The sequence below is a fragment of the Mya arenaria genome, chromosome 11 (assembly GCF_026914265.1).
Source record: "Mya arenaria isolate MELC-2E11 chromosome 11, ASM2691426v1".
Taxonomy (NCBI): Eukaryota; Metazoa; Mollusca; class Bivalvia; order Myida; family Myidae; genus Mya; species Mya arenaria.
Genome location: NC_069132.1, coordinates 13,535,125 through 13,558,648, shown reverse-complemented (window position 1 = coordinate 13,558,648; position 23,524 = coordinate 13,535,125). Strand labels below are relative to the sequence as shown.

At 35.4% G+C, this 23,524-nt stretch overlaps 1 protein-coding gene across 1 annotated transcript; it reads left to right on the top strand.

Moving 5' to 3' along the window:
* Window positions 1-6,502: 6,502 nt before the first annotated feature.
* Window positions 6,503-22,763, top strand: LOC128209696 (uncharacterized). The gene is made up of 8 exons (XM_052913858.1): window positions 6,503-6,644; window positions 14,522-14,556; window positions 14,897-15,080; window positions 18,309-18,415; window positions 18,730-18,784; window positions 19,625-19,854; window positions 20,115-20,297; window positions 21,958-22,763. The coding sequence occupies exons 1-8, from the start codon at window positions 6,593-6,595 to the stop codon at window positions 22,042-22,044; spliced, it is 933 nt and encodes a 310-aa protein (XP_052769818.1). The 5' UTR covers window positions 6,503-6,592; the 3' UTR covers window positions 22,045-22,763.
* The last annotated feature ends 761 nt before the right edge of the window (window positions 22,764-23,524 follow it).

The window sequence follows — 23,524 nt, the reverse complement described above, 5'->3', positions numbered from 1 at the left end:
TTAATTTCCGCATTATCTAAATGTATTGAATGACAGTACGTGTTGACAAAGGATAAATCAAATTGAAGAAAATGAACAACCTTGTCGTACTCCTTTTCTGAATGCTTCCGACAAATGACCATTATTTGTAACTATATTTTGCATATCGCTAAAGAAGAGTTTAGTCCACTGTTTGATATTGGTACGAAAGTTAATCCTTTAAAGACTTTCGAATATAAAACAATGATAAATACTATCAAATGCTTTTTGAAAGTCGGAAAAGAAAAAGAGCATATGTTTTTCTTCAATATAGGGCATGATCTCAATGATAAGTCGAACATTTTTGTCAATATATCATGTCCTCCGTAAGATCGCTTAAAGCCCGATAGGTTAGCCATTTTTTTTATCACAGTTACAAGTACAACCACCACTTTCTCTTGGTCTTCTACAAGAGGCAACTCATACACCATCTGCAGAGTAGCATTTTTGAGAGATCCATGCGCTTCAACAGGCGATCGAGATGAAAATGGCTGTAGAAGGCATTGGCCATTCTTTCACATCTTCTTTATCTAAAAGCATTACGACTGGTCGCTTGTAAAAAAATATCAGATACGTCGACTGTTCGTTATCAAGCGTAGTCACCAAAAGGGTAATCCCTCTCCAATAAACCAAATCTCCCAACGTTTTTCAGTGGTTCGACCTTGAAATATCTAGGAGCATCATACGCTACATATCGGCAAAACGCCAACATGTCTTGTTTTTTTCTGTAATCGCGTAAGTTTTTATAGAAAAGTTTAATTTCAAACTCCACAAAACATAGCATCGACGCTGTCTTTGAATGTACATGTAATTAAATACTTTTTCAGCTTACTTCTGAGCTTTTCCATATTAAAAAGTGGATAGACTTAGCCTCAGCGATCCGTCTTTTGTAGTCGTCACATAGTGCTAAGCTACCTTTTCCTGGATTGGACTTTCTCGTCTTTTATTTGATTCTTTTGATTTGATTTAAGTTTTGGTCTTTCTTATGGAGACCGTGCACTTCAGAGTGCTTCCTCTTTTTATTGGCATACACTCTTCTGTCTTCATCCCTGAAGTGAGAAACTCCCCTGGCTGCCTCACGAAAGTAAGAAACTCCCTTGTCTTAACCTCGAGAGTAAGAAACTCCCCAGTCTTCGTCCCGGAAGTAAGAGACTTCCGTTTATGACTTTGACCTTGAATTTTGCCTCTGTAAGAGCTATCAGAAAGAAAGAAACTCCTATTTGATCTGTTCATTTTATTGAATCACGTGAACATCTGTTTTCCTTCTAATTTCTTGTGGTTGAATAACGGGTACATGCACTTTTGTTTTCTATGGTTGGATAACGAGTACATCTGTTTCCCGTGGTTGAGTAACGGGTACATGGACATCTGTTTTCTTTGTACTTTCCTGCTGTTTCGATGGCGAATCAAGTTAAATAGGTGATATTGCTACAGATGGCCTAGGTGACTGCTTTGTCCTCTGGCTCTCTTGAATATCTAAGTGCGAAGGTCCTGGCAAGTGGGTGAGCTGTACTGGCTCTTCTGACAGACTACTCCTCAACATCGCATCTCTAACAAGTCTCGCTAAATAAGGATTATCATGATGAAATTATTTACTAATTTATCCAGTTCTTATACCGGTTATCTCCTTGGTTTAATAGAAGGCAGACGGTAAATGTATTCCGATATCTAAATACGGTCTACGATTTGGAAGACATTGAGCCAATCGGAGAGATTCTCGAGATACTGTTTGCCTTCCTGCGCATCCCGATCTGTCTCTAAATGCAGTTCCAACAACACTTCTTTATCTTCCTTTCTAACCAGGTTGAGATTGAAACTTTGAGCAAACTCTTTGGCTGGCTTGAATACTTTTCCCGTATCAAGATCAACCAGGATCAAGCGTTCAGAACTACCCTCCTCCATACCTGAATGTAGAATAAATATATATTACTTTTGGCATGAACAGCACTTGTAAATATTTAGAGAATCACTAGGCGTGACATTCACGCACGAAGCATGGTACCATTCATAACAGAAGTCTCATAAATATTAATATTCTTTTCCATGGTTGTTTACAGATGCAGTAAAAATCTGCGTTTTCAACAGAAATATATGAATGTAGTTAAGGATTCTCCATGTACCACTGTATCCAGACTGGAATGTTCCTAACTCTGCAGGGCATCATTCCGTCGAGATTCGTCACGAACACTACATTTTTCAGCTCAACCTGATACACATACGCGGACATCTTTTTCACAATGACTGCAGCGTCTTTCCATGGTGGGGTTCAACATTTTGCATTTAACCTTCACAACAGCGATATCTAAAAGATAAACTAAAACCCCTTCTTTGTAAAGTCACACTTACACCTTAAAATCATGATTATTCTTTACCTTCTTCAAAGATGTATTAAGCGTTTCTCTTGCAACTTTTTGAACTCTTTGCAACTCCACCTGGAGCCCACCCACATAGTTTTCGGGATTTTCTTCTTACTTACATGTGGAAACATTATCTGGGCCGTACCGCTCTACATCTCTTTACAAATAAAACCAGTATTAACTTTTTCTTTAATTTGCCTTGGTGCGAGCTCTATCTTTATGTGAAGCTGGTGAAATATCGTGTTGCCACTGAATTTCTAACTCGCAAAGCCATATTGGAACTACCAATTCAAAATCCCCCGTTTTCACAGCTTTCCTGTAAATCGTTTCCTCGTTCAAAACAAACATGTCCTTATTCACCAAGTATTTAGCTTCTGGGGAGCGTCGAAGCAGTTCTTTTCACCTGGATATATTCCGTCTTTCAAGTATTTAAGAATGAAATTAAACTCTGTATCACCACTTTGACTTTCGGTAATTTCAGATGCAGTAAACCCCCGTTGCCTCCCCCGGGATTAGAATTACACAACAATGTATTTGAATATTAGCGCCCTGCCGAACAATATCAAAACTTGTTTCAATCCCGGTTACAATATCTACTGGACACAACAATATCAACTCTTCGGAAGTATCGTCTAGAGCCCTGTGACGACTGGAAACCAGTAAAACTTTCCAGATTACAAAAACTTGTATTTCCTTCCCGACTGAGATAGCCAGTATCAACTGCGGTAACTTTTACCGCAAGCGCTTTCATTTCTTACTCTAACCCTCCTCAATGTCTGCATTAGCCGTAAGTGGTACGACATCATAACCGATCTTGAAAACGCCCACATCCTTCATCTGCCCTGGTACAATATTTGCAACCACAAAATGGTAAACATTCAGGAGAAACCACTGCTATAATCAGCATTTCCATGTTTGCTTCCTGATCTGTGTTTACCACTCTATAATATTGGACCAACTTGTCGATCCATCTGGCTAGTTGACCTTGTGGCTCCTTGAATCGTAGAAATTATGTAAAACTAAATTGAACGGTTCTGACTGTAAAAGAAAACGCCCAATAATGTCATGTTTATATTGTCTAGTCAGTCTTACTAAAGTTATTCCTTTGTTCGTCAGTATAGGAGTAACTGCAGTACGCAATGATTTTTTCGAAGTCATTTGGATCAGGCTTAAGACACCACCTTTTGCAAGCGCAAACGCGTCCTTGTCTAAGATGAACGGGTCTTCGTTGCTTTTCTGAAAAACTACAATCAATCGTCATTTATTCTATCCTTTTAGGCGTATAATAACAGAACATTTGTTTGTTTTAGTATGAGATTGCAACACATTTTCGCTCTTCAACACCAAAGGTAATTAACTCGATTTTGCAATGAAACAATTAATTACTCCAAATCCGGATTTAAATTGAAATATGATCCCCAAAACGAACAAAGCATGCACAATTAATATGTTTTGGTTGTCATTTTTTTAGGTTTTTTTAATATTGTTAAATACTATTGTATAATAAAGAGATATATTCGGACTCGTACAAAGCTAGGAAAACCATTATATTTTGTATACCTTCATTATTAATTTTCATGTATTTGTATTCATTTAATGAAAACATTTTAACGTTTTGTTTGTAAACAAACGACAATTGATCATGTGTGATTTTCATCCGGAACCTTTACACGCGTTTCGGTCTTAATCGTTAGTTTAAAATGGGACACTTGAATAGTTCAATACGAAAAATATGGCATATTTGTATGCACGTGCGTCCCGATAAGGAAATGTATTGTTCGGGCATGTATTGAAATGGAGAGTCTACGATTGGGTCCTATAAACAAAAGTTCCTTGTTACTTCTTAAATGTAAATAATAGCATAAAGTATACTCATTAATGAAATAGGATTCGTTAAATCAATGAAATAACTTGACTTGTAACACGAGTCAGAATGAGTGTATGACGTCAATCTTTTGTCCAAATGACAAACTTATAATGATACGGCTAATATCAGTTAAGTGAGGTTATGACCGCTCTCAGGACGACAGGAACAGGCCATTTAAGCGAAATACCAGTATCTCCCTGGCTACTTTCATACATATTCTTTATTGCTTCTATTAATGTGTGCCGTGACAACGCGGCATTACAACGGTATCTCAAATTCTCGAATAGTGAGGCCACTTGTTGGTGATTGGCACTGACATTTATGTAAACCCAGAAATAATGGGTGTGTTTGTTAAATGTTTGTCATTTTGTCATTTGTCGCTTCATTGCAACTACTGGGTATTCTTGTTCGTAAGAGCGATTATATTCACTGCTTATGACAGTTCTAAAATATGTTACAGTGTCTTTGCAGTAACCAACGGCAAAACATAATTTGTTTACATAGACCTACACATTCATTTTCTTTCACTGCAGCCAACTGTATAAAGCTGTGTTAGGTTGTCCACGGGTTATATTTTGGCCAGTTTACTCACTTACAGCGGTTTGACTGGTTCATAGTTATTTTTAGATAAATAGTGATTAATCATTTCACATTTTTGATTACTTGGACCAAGCCGAAAATATGACCGATTTTATACAATTCGCTGTTAAAAATATCGTAACGATGAAGCTCAAGTTTGTCCCAATGACCTTACAAGTTTCATTTCTGAATCATTGACGAATGTATAAATTTTCCGTTTGAGTATTAAAATGTGAAAGGCACTTAAATCATGGTGTTTAACTGTTATCTCTGTTTACCAGGAAACGCATTTAATCGAATGTCACAAGCTTGGAATTGTTTGTATTGTACTTAAGATTTTGGCCCATAAATAAGCGATTATTAGTTATTTCATTGTTCCAAAAACTTAATATGTTTACTTTTGATTTCTGGTTAATTCCAAGTGTAGTACTTCAATCTACGAAACTGAATTTTATTTTATTAACAATTCAAACATAGGTGTTGTTTTAACTTATTTTATTTTGGTTATTTTATCAATTTTTGCAGTTTTCAACACTTATTATCAAACAATATGAAACATCTGTAATGGCTGTAAAAGCATCATTCCCAGCATTCCAAATGTGGTGAAACGTTATTCTTTTAAGTATTGATGTCCGAGAAAAATTTCACGTACGTTCGTACAAACGTGTAAAAACACACGGTAAAAATACGTCCCAGTGGTGATCATGATCGTTGCATGGTAGCGTATTAGGATTCTTCTTTAAGTGCATTTGGCTGTGTATTTCAATGTCTTAATGTTTGGATTCCAAACTTTGGAATAATTTCATTTAAACAGCTCAATGATAATTCGATCGCATATTTTTTTTAATTTTGTTCTTCAATTATTGTTTTGTTTGACTTACTGTAATATCAGTGTATGTAATTATTATGAGACTATATGAACATTAAATGTACTAACGCGAGCTATGTCAAATGGCTGTTTTGAATGACTGCATCGTAATTTTGCTTTTGTTGTTCCTTATTCAACGTTGTATTCCAGTTCATATTAGCTCCAAGTGGGTTTGCAAGTATTGGTAAATGTTTGGACAAGTCTGACATGAACTAGTTTTAACCAGCCAATGAAATGGCGTTTCTGTGACTGTTGCAACGCGGTAACCCCAACATGTATTGATCAGGCTAATTTGATGCGCATGTGGTCAGCTGTGTTGTTTATATGTTGTAGGGTGTGTTGTTTGTATATGTACTGTATTTCGTTCTTTTAGTTTCTGTTGCACCCCACCCTTGTCTCAAAACAATGTGTTTGTCTTGTTCAGCTTGCATTGTATTATAAATGAAATGTTCGATTTCTTTGTAATGTATTTTGAATTTGTGTTTCCGCCAAAAAAATGTTTCAAACACTAGCTAGAGAATGAATGATATTTTGTTTTGTTTCGCCTCTAAGAAATGTCCCACACGCTAGAAAATGATATTTATATTTTAAATAGACAAAAAAAGGAAATGTTTCAATGACATAAATCGTGGACGGCCCTGTCTGGGAATAATAAGTGTGACTTAATCAACACCAAAATACGCGATAATCAATATAATTTTCGTCTCATAACTCGCCCGCGGTCGTCGCTGCCGTGAATGGCACATCGGTTCTCGATAGTTCCCAAGTAACCGAATCTCGCCTGCTACAATCTGTTTCCAACGGCGCCAGGAATCAGACGTGGTTATCAAGCAGACGTGGAGTGTCGTCTGCCGTTTAATTCTGGACTTAATTTCCTGTGTAGATTTAATTAAAGCTGGAACAATGAAGAACTTTATCTTCTTAGCCTCTGCCTTAACGCTCGTTATCCTCCAAGGTTAGTTTATCGTTGTAAAATGTATTGTATAATAAATGTTATTTTGCTTTTAGAAATTTTCTTCGTGTTTTTCATCATTATAAAAAAAGCTTAATACCATAATTTTAAATTTAAATAAAAGGACATGACATTATAATAGATTTTACATTTTGATGCCAAAATTAAACATTTCCATACCAAACGCATGCATTCAGAGACACACTGAAGTAAGCTTGGAAAGTGCATATTTCCATTTGCACCATTATATGATAATTACACTTATAGTGTTCCCTTTGTTTGTTATAAATTTTATTTGACAAAGACAAAAGCATTCAGTATATTTAAACTAATTTTAAAGTTGTTTATTCGTGTCGCTTTCAAGTGACTCTTTTCAAGAAAATGCTTATTGTAGCGGGATTAATTGTGCCTTTTTATGATACGAAAGTAAACAAACCTAATAGGTCATTCTTCTCTTCAGGCGGTTATTTATTGATAACGACCAAACCTATCGCATGCACATTTTTGTATATGTTTTTTATTTAAATAAAATAATATGCTAGCTTACGAAAAGAAGTTGTCTAAAAACAGCAAGTCAAAATAACAGGACAAGAAATGTACTATGGTTGTGTTGCTTCTATCTTGTTGTTCAAATATTTCGCTTGTCATTCAATAAATAATTCCTTTGTGCCCTTCGGCATCAATGCAGTTGCATTCAAATTATTCGGAAAAATAACAACAGTTAATTCAACCACGTAAATGCATATTTTCAAAATACCGTTTGATCTACCGTTTAATTTAAAACAGTCATAACTGTAATGTAATTTTACAGCTTATTTCATCATAGTTAATGCTTTGATAAGCTATGGCACGGACAATGCAGTCACATGTTGTTACCAATGATACAGGTGTTACCCCTTGCGTACTGAATACTCCTTTAACTTATATTCAAATAATCCGAAAAAAAGACTTTAAACGAGTTTGAGAGTCTGCGTTAGAAGAACTGCCAATTGTGTAGAGTCTGCGTACTGCATGCCACCTTCTTGCATAGCAAATATTCATAAAAACCCTCTTGAATAACGATTACCAGTCGTGGGGGGTGGGGGGGGGGTCAGTCTCAATGAGTCGTGTGGCTGGCTGCTCTGTGGGTGAAACCCCATACCCCCGTGAGGTTCCAGTACTGATTATTTTTTGAGTGAGTCCTGAATATTGCTTAATTTAAAAACAATCAACTTAGCCTTTATTTTATTTTACAAAAAATGTGTCACATAAATAAAACAGTTAAAATGCCGTATTGAAGATTTAACGGAAACTGGATGGCTTACGTTTGTTTATGCATCCCAAAACAATTTAGTTTTGTATTTGCAATATTATAAGGTTTTAAACGTTCATAAAAATTGATTTTGTTCTCACAATCGGATTATGTCTCTATTGGGTGTGTTTAGCCACGATACAAATTGGTGGTGGTACCTTTGTAAGAAACGCCATATTTTAATTAAGTACAAGCGTCAATGCCAAACAAGAGACGAAACGCTTCCAGACAACACATTTAACAGCAAGCAAGAGACAAAACGCTGCCAGTCAATACATTTAACAGCAATCAAGAGACGAAACGCTACCAGTCAACACATATTGAACATCAAACAAGAGACGTAACGCTACCAACCAACACATTAAACAGCAAACAAGAGACAAACCGCTACCAGACAACACATATTGAACAGCAAACAAGAGACGAAACGCCACAAGACAATACACATTTAACTGCATAGTCACAGCTCATAGCATAGTGACTGGAACGATTATTGATGTGTATTAACAAAATATTATAATTCGGCAAATGAGATTGCTTAATAATTAAGAAAGCCTCTCATTAAAATAGCCGCCAGATTTAAGTCATTGATTTATAAAGCTGGTTATTCAGCGTCCGTCTTGTGTGGAATTAGATATTTTGTACAACAATAATAACAAATATCCCTAAAATAAAAATAATCAGACACTCTTAGATTTCTAATCTTTAATAAACAAAAATGATTCGATTAACGTCATGCTAAACGTTTAAATACACTACGTATTGCAAAAGAAACAGGTATAGGGGTTAGATTATTTGATACTGCACAAAAACGAAGTCGGTGAGGTACCCTTTTCTTGATATCAGGCGATTTGTAATAAAACATTGAATACATGTATTTAAAAAAAAAAATATTAAACGAGCAGTTTTTTCAAGAATTAAAAAAGGCGCACTTTTTTCAGAGAAACGCGACGCCGTTTTTCCCGCGAAAAATGACGTTATAGACGAATTTAGAAACAATAACGTTCAACAAGAGAAAGAATAATATATGAGCGTGAACGTTTTCACAAGACGTACTTGACGATGAAACGAAGAATTGGTGAAACTATCAGTTATTGTAGCTGGACAGCAAAAATATGAGAGACGTCTCAAAATTGCCGTCAGTGGTATATTTTGAGGAGTCACAGTTTCAAAACTGTTCCGAATATTGAAAAAGTAAAAACAGTCCCTAACTGGGCATATGCTCTTCTATTTGTATACAAATTTTCAGACAGTAACTCGAAAAAGAATTCATAGTCGCGTTCCACCTTAACGGCAAACAAGACGTCAAGAGACAAAACGCTACAAGAGAGCACACATTTAAAAGGGCTGTACTCCGTATGATGAAACAGCGAAAAAAAATATTGTCGAAAACTAACATAAACTTGGTAACGATGTGTAAAATGCATTGCAACTTACTACTTGAAGTACCACATAGTTTACAATTAATTTATTTTTCGCAGTTTTTTCGTATTTTTTCCATTAAAAAAGATTACTAGGTATGTCTACCTAGTTGAATTCATTCCTTATGCGTGATTGGCTAGTCGATGTTATCACGTGATATGACCATGTTAGGTTTATAACTTAAATATTCAAACTGCTTAGGGTAAGTCTTCCTAGCACAGTGGATACAACACTGGACTGCAATTTAGGCGACACCTGTTAGAACCCGGTCTCCGACTGGATTTTTTTTAAATTTTGGTATAATTTTTTACAATTATGATATCAAAAAGTAAAACATTTTATTAAATAATTGTCCTGAGATTTGTAATAGAAAAAAAAAAAATTTGGTGCCAATCTGGTGTACAATCCCTTTAACAGCAAACAAGAGACAAAACGCTACAAGACAACACGCATTTAACAGCAAACAAGAGATGAAATGCTACCAGAAAACACATTGAACAGCAAACAAGAGACGAAACGCAACCTAACAACACATTCAACGGCAAACAAGAGACAAAACTCTTCAAGACAACACACATTTAACAGCAAACAACATAAGGTCATTTGTAAAGTAATATAATCGCCGTGGCACGGTCAGTAATAGCAAAGTAATAACTGTCATTGTATATAATCGCCCTAGTTATTGCAACGTTTCAATGCTTCATAACAAACTGTTTGAGTTGCAAGATCCATACCTCTTGTTCAATTGTATCTTGAGTTTGTCTATTGAGTGTTTATGAGAAAGAGTTTTCACAGGGTTCTGAATCGCTTACGGGTATTATTTGTTCAAAATCAACGCTACCCGAATATTTAGATCGTTTGTTCTATTGTTTTAAACAAAACAAATTTAACACTACCCAAAATGTCTAGGACATGTGTCCTATTATTTAGGAACGTGTTTTAAATGTTATTTCATTAAGAAGTCTAAATATACTAATGACCCAAATTAGACTCATCCTGACCATAGAAAAATCAGGTTAGAAGATATTAGTTGAAATGTCTCTGTGCCTACTCGCTTTAGAAAAGCATATAGTACCTGATAAAAATACTTTAAAATCATTATTAGGTTTAGGTGGGACCAATCCTAATCCCTAGGGTATAATTTGAAGAATATATACATTGTTGACGATATCTAGCGAATGCTAACATAGTTGTAGTTACAACAGTTGTTTAAATTTATATTTACCATATTGCTTGTAAGTAAACCCCAAATGGATTTCAAGGCCTGTGGTCCTGTCAAGTCTTTTTCGACGGGTAACTCTAAAATAAGAGTAGTCCGTTTTTTCACTGATCACAATCTATTTAAAACCATTTAACTCAACGGAGCTAATTGGTAAGCCGTTATGATATATATATATATATATATATAAATTTAATGTAAAACTGCAGAGGGATCGAATATCATACTCTTTGATATTGTTTCCAAATTTTAGTTTGAAATGGTACGTTCATGGTAATAAAGAGGTTTTATACCCCGTGTTGTAATTTAGAGGTTTTATACTCCGTGGTGTTATATAGAGGTTTTATACCCCATGGTGTAATATAGAGGTTTTATACCCCGTGTTATATTTTAGAGGTTTTATACCCCGTGGTGTTATATAGAGGTTTTATACGCCGTTGTGTTATATAGAGGTTTTATACCCCGTGGTGTTATATAGAGGTTTTATACCCCGTGTTGTAATTTAGAGGTTTTATACCCCGTGGTTTTATATAGAGGTTTTATACCCCGAGGTGTAACTTAGAGGTTTTATACCCCGTGGTGTAATATAGAGGTTTTATACCCCGTGTTGTATTTAAGAGGTTTTATTCCCCGTGGTATTATATAAAGGTTTTATACCCCGTGTTGTATTTTAGAGGTTTTATACCCCGTGGTGTTATATAGAGGTTTTATACCCCGTCTTGTAACTTAGAGGTTTTATACCCCTTGGTGTTATATAGAGGTTTTATACCCAGTGTTGTAATTTAGAGGTTTTATTTCCCGTGGTGTTGTACAGAGGTTTTATACCCCGCGGTGTTATACATGTGTTTATAGAGGTTTTATACCCCGTGGTATTAAATAGAGGTTTTATACCCCGTGTTACAATTTAGAGGTTTTATACCCCGTGGTGTTATATAGAGGCTTTATGCCCCGTGTTGTATTTAAGAGGTTTTATACCCCGTGGTGTTATATATAGGTTTTATACACCGTGTTGTAACTTAGAGGTTTTATACCCCCTGGTGTTATATAGAGGTTTTATATACCGTGTTGCTATTTAGCGGTTTTATACCTCGTGGTCATATATAGAGGTTTTATTCCCCGTAGTGTTATATAGAGGTTTTATACCCCGTGGTGTTATATAGAGGTTTTATATACCGTGTTACTATTTAGCGGTTTTATACCTCGTGGTGTTATATAGAGGTTTTATACCCCGTGGTGTTATATAGAGGTTTTATATACCGTGTTACTATTTAGCGATTTTATACCTCGTGGTGTTATATAGAGGTTTTATACCCCGTGGTGTTATATAGAGGTTTTATACCTCGTGGTGTTATATAGAGGTCTTATACCCAGTGTTGCAATTTAGAGGTTTTATACCCCGTGGTGTTATATAGAGGTTTTATACCCCGTGGTGTTATATAGAGGTTTTATACCCCGTGGTTTTATATAGAGGTTTTATACCCCGTGTTTTTATATAGAGGTTTTATACCCCGTGGTGTTATATAGAGGTTTTATACCCCGTGTTTTTATATAGAGGTTTTATACCCCGTGGTGTTATATAGAGGTTTTATACCTCGTGGTGTTATATAGAGGTCTTATACCCCGTGTTGCAATTTAGAGGTTTTATACCTCGTGGTGTTATATAGAGTTTTTATACCCCGTGGGGTTATATAGAGGTTTTATACCCGTGGTGTTATATAGAGGTTTTATACCCCGTGTTTTTATATAGAGGTTTTATACCCCGTGGTGTTATATAGAGGTTTTATACCCCGTAGTGTTATAAAGAGGTTTTATACCCCGTGTTGTAATTTAGAGGTTCTATACTTCGTGGTGTTAAATAGAGGTTACGGTGTACATCATGGTGAAATATACGGGTTTTATACCTAATTTTACGCGCATAATGCGTTCAAGAGTCCACTCTGTTGCCCTTGAGATTTCAATCGGATTCTAATGGCAACGCCGTGTTTTTACACGCCCTAATTAAGAGATAATGGTAAAACTTGCATATTAAAAATGATATGGAATCTAATCTTCTATCAACATGACTTCATTATTATCTGTCACCGAAATGGATTATATTTGAATTTCAAATGTGCTAGCTGTGTTATAAATATTGTGAGAATCTGAACTGGTTTATGAATGGATCACGGCAGGGCTTGAATTATGATGCTTAAAATCAGATGCACTTAAATTGCATGAATAAACAGCAGCACGTTCAGATGCCAACACAAATAATAGGACAAAGCATTGCACTGAATATGATTCAAAGAAGAAATGGTATGAAAGACATTCTCTATTCACTGGTATTATATAAAAGCGGCACTTCACGTATTCAAGTTGCCTATCCTTATTGCACGGTTTGGAACTGAGTGGTTTACACAAAGAGCAAGTTTTACAGTTTGTTAGGCGTGTCAATGAAGGTGTCTTATATATCTATCTGATCGTCGATACTTTGGCATTCATATATTCGACATGTATTCAGTAGATGCATAATGCTAAGTGAATAAACGGTGACCACGATAACAGCACCCCTTTTCAGAGTTCCGAGACCAGGTGAAGCGCGGAAAAAACACATCTTTTAAATGGTTGTATCATTCAAATCATACTATTAAAACGTATGAGGTTAAATCGCAACAGATTTAATACACTGACGTATTATTTTGTCGACACAATGTAAAAAATTCCATAAGAATGGATCAGGATTGCAAATCGTATTGAAAAAAGATCCTCTAGCAGATCATTGATTGTGATTCATTAGTGTCTGTTATTTGGATTCACACGTTTGATCGTTTTGAACATTTCACGAGAACTTGACGTAAGGCTAGGAGTATGATACAAGCTGTGTCACGCTTATGTGCAGTAGAGAAACGAAATGGTTGGCTGATAAACAGTTATTAATTTGTCTTTTCATCATCTTCTATAGTATAGTGGCTCATTTTTTGATAAAAACACAAATGAATGGCCTTCACAAATGAATGGCCTTCACCAATGAATGGCCTTCACAAATGAATGGCCTTCACCAATGAATGGCCTTCACCAATGAATGGCCTTCACAAATGAATGGCCTTCACAAATGAATGGCCTTCACCAATGAATGGCCTTCACAAATGAATGGCCTTCATCAATGAATCGCCTTCACCAATAAATGGCCTTAAATTACCATTTCCCGTATACAATCAGTTTCCGACAATAAACTGCCTGCCATATGTTTGACAGCCCCTTTAGTGCGACTGTTTCATTTCTGTCTGGAAATATTAGTATTCATCGGTGCACAGGAGACTTAAAGACCACGAGTTCCAGAGGCGGTGGTCACACGACTGCTTCCGGTCTCTTGGGAACGAATATGTGTTCAATATGACGATAAATATTTCATTATTGTGATGCAATATGAGCCCATGTAGAGTGATAACGGTCATTGGTGTCCCTGTTATAGATCAAAAAGTGCTCAAGGCATGTCCCACGAGATTTATTTGTTTTAGAGAACCATCGATAACATCCAGAGCGCGTATTATTCTCTGAATATCTCTGTACTGTACTTTATGTCAATGGAGTTTTATTAGGTCAAGTTCCGTTTCAATTTATCCCTTTGTGTTTAGATGGGTATGATTAACGGAATGACACTGCAGCAGGTCGTGTTCCTCCATTAAGAGACCTAAACTTCAGGAGAAAAATACTTGGATCATTAATCTCATTAATGTTATGAAAGTATTTGCTATCCAAGAGGCTCGATATTAGACAAAATACAAACATAAACGCAGGCATAAATGTTTTATTTGCAGTTTTATTACTGTAATCAAACATTTAAATATAAACCGTTTTAAGAGGCACAAACAACACTGAACGAGAGAAACAAACAACACAAGACCAATCACATATCAGAATAGCTCCCCTGGTGCACTTTTGTAAGTGTTTCTTTACTGTATGTTTCAGTGACAGCAGCCCCAACCCGAGCGGAAGCAGAAGAGGTACGTATTTGTGACTGGAATGTTATCCACCATTACTCACACTTGCAATTTATTGAAGAATTATACATACATATATATAGTTATTTATGCAATACATGATTAAATGTACAGGGATATCTGTCACAATATTGATGTCACTGCAGTCTCGACATGCTTTGAACGCCATCGTTTTCATATGGTACGGATATAATATTGTTGTACAAAATCAAGCAGTAATTATACACAACTTTTAGAAATAATCCAACAGAAACAAACGTGTTAACTTTTGCTTCTGACTCATATGACAGATATTCGATACATGTCACGCTTGTCGTATCAAAAACATTTATAATTCTTTCAGGAGGACGCAGTTGAAAAGGAGCTTCAGCGCCATCATCACGCGACCGGAAGTCAAGTAGATGACCATTCAAACCAGAAAGACGGTGTAGACCAATCGCTTTACGACCTCACTGTCGGTGACGTCATTTATGACGTATTGCTTACGCTTCGAGAACACCCGGAAATAGTCAAGCAACTCATTGAAAGTAAGTTTTAGGTGGTGGGAACTTGGTATGATATATTCGGATAGAAAATGTATGCATGTGTGCCATTTCTAACAGACTTATAAGGTATCTAAGTTAATTCAATTTGCAAAGACAGAGTCAATGCCAAATCATGTCATATGCACAATATGGAAGAACCATTTTATAACATAATTCTGGTAAATACTAATTAAATGAAAGCTATATACTCTATACGTCCTCATACCAACCGTATAAAAAAGATGCATACATTTTGTCCATAATTATAAAGAACATCTGTCATTTGTCATTTGTATAGTTCCTAAATGATGTACCAGAAACATGTGAATATTTGTTTATGTATTTCACATTGAGCGCATGGTAATTGGTTGCTTTGACAACGGCATTGAATTGATGGGTCTCTATATTATATGTCGACACATTCTACTGTCAAGCGACAAGTGTTGTGCCCATATGAACGGAAAATTAAATATGGTAATCTATGAACAAAGGAAATACCAAGCTCTCTAGTGAATCAACGACAGGGAATGCGTCTGTAATAAAGACACATGAGGGCATAAAAACAGAAAAATTAGCAAACATACTATAATTATGACTGTTATATTATATATTTTCCCCATACTCGGCTTAGGCGAAGCGGTTAAAGAAATTATTCGTGTAAGTGCGTGCGTGCGTGCCTGCGAACGTGAGTGCGTGCGTGTGTGTTATCACCCATGAATGCGGAATTTTGTTTTAGTTATTGGCCTTTCATACTGCAAGGAATCATCAGTCTGCACTTTTGCTCGTACACATATCATGTATCTGCACAAAAGTTTAAAGCAAAATTTCCCTAAATAAATCCCTAGAAATAATAGAATAGAAATGGTTGCTTTTCAATAGGCAAACTAGCAGATAAACACGTAACTGTTACTACAATATAACAACACGATTACCCATAACGTAGTTTCGGTCTACTAAAAGATATTGCCCTAAATTCCTTAATTAATAGTGTCAAATTTATTTGGTTCCTCATTTGGAAACAATAAAAGCAAGCACATCGTTTTGTATTGTACATATTGTGTTGAAGTCAATACGGACTGTATGTTAGAGGAATTCCTTGCATTAAAATGTGATTATTAGGATTTAATGTTTATAGGCTATTGAATTTTTATGCCAGTATAATTATGCACGAGTTCTGGGGCGGACCAATATTTTGTGACGTCACGTGAAAAATATTATTACGCTCTCTTACGAACACATATTTTCATATAAATTCGATAATATTTGTATTACAATCGCCTTTTAGAAAACCATGAGCTTACACAATCTCATTTAACAATGGTTCTTAACTTGTCTCTTAAATCAGTCCATCATGCAATTCTTATATATTCAATACAACAACATTTCAAATTACCTATATTTCGTTTTAAAGATTCAACAAATGAAAACGTTATTTCAGTTGAAAGTGACCTAAACCATTTTATCACGTGCTTACCTTTGTTTTCCGTGTAATATACCCATTACGAATATTTTTATCTTACACATGTGTAAGATAACCTATCAGACATTTCTATCGGTCAGACTAATCACACGCAACCTAGATATCCCTCCGCATTGTTTGTAAACAAAATGGTTTAAATGCCAACAAATACTTACCGTAATAATGAAGCTGTAAGACTTCCGGGAGAGAAATGGCTAACGAATCATAGTGCCAGAAAGCATCTTGTACAACAAATTTCTGATAACAATGTTCCGCCAACCAGATAATGCAGATTACTAGTCACAGAAATATCCAGTCAGTCAACAAATACAGCCACAATAGTAACAAACACCACAAGAACAGTTCAAACATCTCCATCTTGACCAACACAAGCAATATGCAATCAATGCCATTTGCTTGCCGATTTAATAAGCTGTCGGTTACCGAAAACACAAATACGAATTCCGCAGCACAGACATCTCATGACACATCCCATGGCGGCTAGAACATCATGTTCTCTGGAAACATTCCTGGTGGAAATTAACTTTTTCAACATCAACATCCATGCAGTACAGAGTAAGGCTTCGCCGTTATCTTCTGCATGTTGTGAAACATCATGTACACCAAGAAAACGCTGCAAAATCATCGTAGAAAGCGACAGCGAATAACTTTTAAATCCGTGCACACAGTAAAACTTGACAGACCGATGTAGGTCACATAAACCGCGTAAATGCATGTACTCTGAGTGTGACGTCACCAAATTGTGTACTTATTGGGGTTTTTTGGTTAAAATCGTTCGTTATTCATGTTGTTGGATATTTTACTACACATTTTTATATTTGTGACATGTTAAGCGCTTTATCAGATTTTAAAACTTGATAACTGCTAGTTACTTTTGTCATTTTAATTTGGAACTATTTATATGGCGCATCGTTGACATTCTACTCTGAGTACTTTGGCTGTCAAACAATCGGTTCAGAAAGTGGAACTTAATTGGTAATAAAAACACCGTTTAAGCATGTGATAAAACAGATCTGACACTCGTTGTCATTTAATTCAAGAATTTTATTAAACTCGTCCATGAAAGTTGTTAGTAAGCTCGCAAGAGGCTCGCTTACTAACAAATTTCATGAACTCGTTTAATAAAATCTTGTATTAAATGACAACTAGTGTCAGATCCTTTATGTACTTGTGAAACCGTTTTTCATCTGAAACGGAAGTAAAAAAAGAGCGCACAACTATCAGAAAAAGCGCCTTCTTTCGGAAACAATTATCAGAAAAATATAAGTACCGCATCCAATATCAACGGTTTACGCACCTAATATGAGATGATATCGGATGTGAACAAAAGAAATATAAAGGAGATAAATTGTACGTATGTATAAACTTTTAGTTCTACACTGTAGAATATATAGACACAAAAAAAATAAAAAAAATTGATAAGTTGAGATTGAGAGTACCTTTCTCGCTAATTTTTCACATACTGCTCATGATTCACTTAAACCCATTATAGCGGACATAATACAACGAAATATAAAAACAAGTATGAAATAATTGCCAATGCCTAATACCCAATGTGTATAGTCTGTTTTGTATTCATTTGTGCACCATGATCTGTACCATCAGCAACCCTTGCCTACGCTAAGGATGTCTGTTTTCTGGCGTTAAGTGAATAGACTTTCTTAAACGAATATGTGTTATTTAGTATGTTTACGTAAGAACTATTTTATTGGCCAACTGATGTTTCACAACTGTTCTTTGGTTAATTCCAGGTGAGAAGGCTAAGCTGGCGGAGGAGTTAGCAGCGTACGAGGTATACCGGGACACGGACACTGTGGGAGACGACCTCGCTGGCTACCCTGCCCAGCAACTTAGTTTGGTAGGGTTGATAACATCCTTGGATTTGTTTTGCTTTTCATGTCTACAATCAATAGTAAAGTTATGTTGTATTGAGAAGAAAGGAAACTCTTTGTTCTGCTATTTGGTTATGGCGAATTGTTTACCAAATGCACATATAAACATACAACATTGTGCAGTATATCAACTGTAACACGTAAACAAAACCTTTGATATAACAGACAAGCAGTCCAGCTTTACTGATCATCATTTGTTAATTATTTAAATACAACACTGTCTTTGATCTAATGGTTTTCATGGAGAGCAATAAAGCAATAATGATATATTACTTCACAGGCTTCTAAGAGCGTGCAGAAGAAAGCTGACCAATCCGGAGTGCCAACAGGTCCAGGTGAGATACCGGTGCTGCTTTTTTATCTTGCAAAATAAATCATTACATTTAAATAATACAATGTTAACGAGAGGAAGAAGAATCTCGTTTTGTATAAACCCTATTTCGAAGCACAAGGTTAGAGTCCAAAAGCGACTGAACGATATACACAAAACGTACAAACACTACAAGCCCTACCATACATCCATCCGAATAACTTTATTAATAAATGATTGGTTTACGACTTGGAATGGTCAGTGAAATACAAGATACACGAAACGAACAAACACCTCAAACAGAACTCACATACATCAGAATAGCTTCTGCAATAAATGATTTGATAGTTCACAAGTTTTCTGTAACACGAGTTCACGGTTGTCTTTACCAGTTAATGTGTACACAGTTTTACATTTGTCCCAACATTTATCACTAAAATATGAGCCTCATTAGAGCCAGCATCAGCTTAAAAATAATGAAGAATAAGTAAAACTAAAAATATAAACTGATAAAGAAATGCAAATAAAGATACAATGAATAAACATGCATTTGAATATTCGAGATATGAAAAAGAAAAGATTGGAAGAACCTTACGAATATACATATATGTATAAGGCGTTTGTTATCTTAACTCGGTTTGCCTGGTTTCCAAGGTAACAACATGCGTCTGGCCCTTCCTCAAAACACTCGAGGGATAGTTTGCTAATTGTGACTGAGGTAAACATGATACAGTGTCTTCTAAACTTAATTGTAAAAGCGTAGCAGTGTTCGAACTCAAGGTAAAAAATAAAGATACTTATTATAATTTTATCTTAAAAATTGTCACAACTAAGCTGAATTCAACTCGTATTTGGTTATTTACAGACGGGGTAGCCAATATTGATGATAAGCGCGCAGAAGAAGTGACGAATGACGCGTTCACGGGCAAGGCAGACGACAGCGAGTCCAAGGAGTTCCATGAGTTCTTGGAAAATCCGACCGAGGGAGGAATTGAAGACCCCATGCTCAACTATGAAAAATCAGCATCGGCAGACGAAAATAAAACTACAAAAGGCACAGAAACTGGGTCACTTCTTGACCGAAATGACATTTATGTGAGCGTTGATTTTTTATGTTGGCCATTTTATAATGTTTTCAAATTGATTTGGTATTTTGATATTTACGTATTGAAGTATGGAAAATTAAAAATGTTCAATCATATGCTGAGCCATACTAAAAGAAACGCGATTTTTCTAAACTATTTTTTATCAATTTGCAAATTACACTCTTAAAAAGCCTATTTTTATCCATTAATATTATTGATAGTGTATTAGGATTCTTAGATTTAATAGTTTCGAGCAAATCGCATTTGCAGGAAAGCGGTTTTGGTCAGTACAGATCACCGTATGGGCTTCCGTTCCTTAACCCCATTCCGCTGTTCCGCGGATTTCCCGTGGCTGGGCAGGTCGATGGTCAGGCCATTTCTTCTGAAACAAACGAAATTGCAGGCGATAACTCACAAGAACTACAGACACAAGATAATAGTGCGAACAATGAGGTATGTACGGTTTTTAAGTTTCAGTTGTGTTGAAAGAATAAATAATGATATAATATCAAATAACGTTCATATGTTACTGACATGAACCCCTTGTAATAGGATGTGGATACTTCATTAGATTAAGTGTATTTTGGTTATAAATTTGCTTTGACAAAGAAGACCGTGTTATAATACAGCATAATTTAACAAGGATAATTGGTCTGGCAAAGGCGACTCAAATAATTGTATTCTAGCCTGATAATTTGTACACAATGAATACAGTTAAAATCTTTAACAAAACATCTTAAATACATACTCAACTATAACCCGTACACACGTCATTTTGTGGTCTCTATATTCTCTACGTTATAACGGATAAAAAGTGAGTTGTTTTTAACAATATTTATTTCAACTTAGATATACGGAGTGGTTGGTGTTACAACATTTAATAATATCCCATTAGCTACGGTGCCTATAAAGTGATATCCGACACTGAATGTGATTTTTTTCGTAATTGCGTATTATTATTCGTATCTACGAAATGCAATTTGTACATTCGAAATATCATTACGTTTTACAAAATATCATTTCAAACATACGATTTAATATTTCGTAACCACGAATTGGATCGCGTAAATACGTATTAACGAACTATCATTTTTGATAACACGATCTAACATTTCGTAAACACTAAATCACATTTCGTATTAATGACGAAAAAACGTTTCGTAAAGTATAGCATACACATGTAAAGGGAAAAATATTACGATAAAATAGGTCGTATTAATGATATTTCGTATGCGTATGCTGAATAGGTTAAGTGAACAAACATTTGGCCATCTTTTTGTCAACATATCGCTAGCAGGCAGAGTTTATGAAAAGCGTTTAAGAGGGCTATTGTTACCATTAGTTTCTTTATTCGTAAATAAAAAAGTGATACTGGCCAGTGTGGCTTGAAATGTGGGCACATCTCTTTTAATATTTATTATTATATAAAAATTACAGAAACAAGCACAGTAGTCGAAAGTTTAAACATAAAACCCCGTTTAATGACACTGGGTCAAAGCCAAAGACATAGAATACAAAAACAAACAATCACAAACCTGAAACATGTAACAACAGCACAAACCTCCACAAACAACACAATGCATATACGTATACTATATAAATATTGTTAAACTAAGAATATTCTGGAAACTGACACAAGCTTGCATTGAGCATTATCAGTACAAGTGTGCATCCTAGCTATCTTAACACGTGTCATAACAAGTAAATGAACAAAAAAGTCCTTTATGTATTTCTTTGAAGCTTACTCCGTAGTTGTTTGTTACTGGTAACGTTATACTCAAGTATTCTCTCTAGCAGAAATTATACAGGCATGCTCGAGGCGATGTGGTTTGCATGCCATTATCGCTATTCACCATGTCAGGAAAGTCAGCTCCTATTGCTTAAGGCATATGCTATCTGTTTCGGATTTCTTTTAGCTTAATGAATGATTTACCTAAGAATATTGATGCACGATATTTACATAACTGAAATAAATTTTAACAACGCACACGAGTCTTTACCGATAAAATAGTTTAGATACACAATTTAGTGTTACAGTTATATTTAAAACATATATTAAATATACGAACCTTGTTTTTGTACTGTTTAACCATATCCTTTGCTGTACTTCCAGGAAAACTTGGTCAAAGTACATAACGGTGCGTCCAGACAGCGGCCTCTAACACACAAGTTCACAGACGAAGACATCGTGAAGATGTAATGCACGAGCACGTGGACGTCATCAATCGCTCACATATCATCGTATAGTTGCATTGGGGAAAATGAAATTTACGTTAAGTTCAAAGCACGTTATCCAGTTCCTGGACAAATTGGATACATACTTATATTAAAATTGGGATATATTTACATGTTTCATTGTCATTGGAAGCTTCGATACATACTGAATGCTTTAATTCATCAATATTACTTAATTACTCGTGACATGAAACACACCTTTCTAAAGACAAATTAACGGGTTTATGAAATCTTTACCCAATTAAACGCGTGTACGCCATGGTCACACTTGTCTTTGACAATCATTAGATCGTATACATGTGTATACTATATCTGATCTTAAACTTTTGTTTTATTTAAATTAACATTTTTAAAAGAGTAAAACTATTTTGTTGGGAAAAACCTATTTTCCTATTAAGATTTGTTCTATCATGAATGTTTTAGTTTATATTTTCATAAATCAAACCTTTAAGTTACATTTTAGAAATTTCTCTACGGTTGTATGGTTATCTACTAATGTTAAACAATAAACAAAAGAAACTAAAGTGTTTCATCTTTTAAAAGACATATGCTGTTCCCCCGAAGGCATAGCTGTGGCTCATGTTGGTCGCTATTAGAAGTACAGAAACAACCAAAGAAGCAAAGTAGAGGAGAGCATTATAGCCAACTTTATTGAGTTATAAGTTTTTAGGCAAATGCTTCTTAAACTCAGAACCTATATTAATTATTCATTGTTTTCATATTGGTAATAAACATTTTCGAAGATAACTTATTTTATATGTGTCTTGCTTTTAGTGTCTTTATTTTCGCATGTTCATCAGGTGGTAAAGGAAGATATATCAGTTTCATCTGATGATATCAGGCATTCCCAGGCATATAAAAGATCCAGTTAGCCACCCGAGACTAAGAGTGTGTTCATTTGCGATACATGCGTGTTTTTGATTATCTTTTTACCCTTGCAATTTTGAATGATATTGCAAAAAATGTTAAATGCTATTTTAGTTATCCGTGTTTGATTAACACATTATTCGCGGAAGAATCTAATCATTACCTAATTGAATATTACTAAATATTCAACACGATTAAAATGTTTAATTTGGATGAACTGGCACATGCACGGAGCCAAGCACTCATGACAGGACACATCGTAGTTTGACATACCTTCTCATTACAGTATCTTACCATGCTTCAGCGTCCAGCAGTTGATTGACCTTAATAGATTGTTCTGTACTTTTTCTAATGAGTAGAGGTAGGCTGTGACGTTCTCTTTACAACACTTGCTAATACATTGCGTTAGATCCTTTGAAAGCTTGAATTAAATCCAAACCATGACAACAGCAGTTCCGGTTTAATTGCCAGTAATAAACATTGCACCGCTAGCATAACAAAAGCCAAAGAACAGACCACAAATCCTGAATGCCAACGGTTGAGAACGTTAGTGAAAGGTTAATTTATTATGGAAGGAC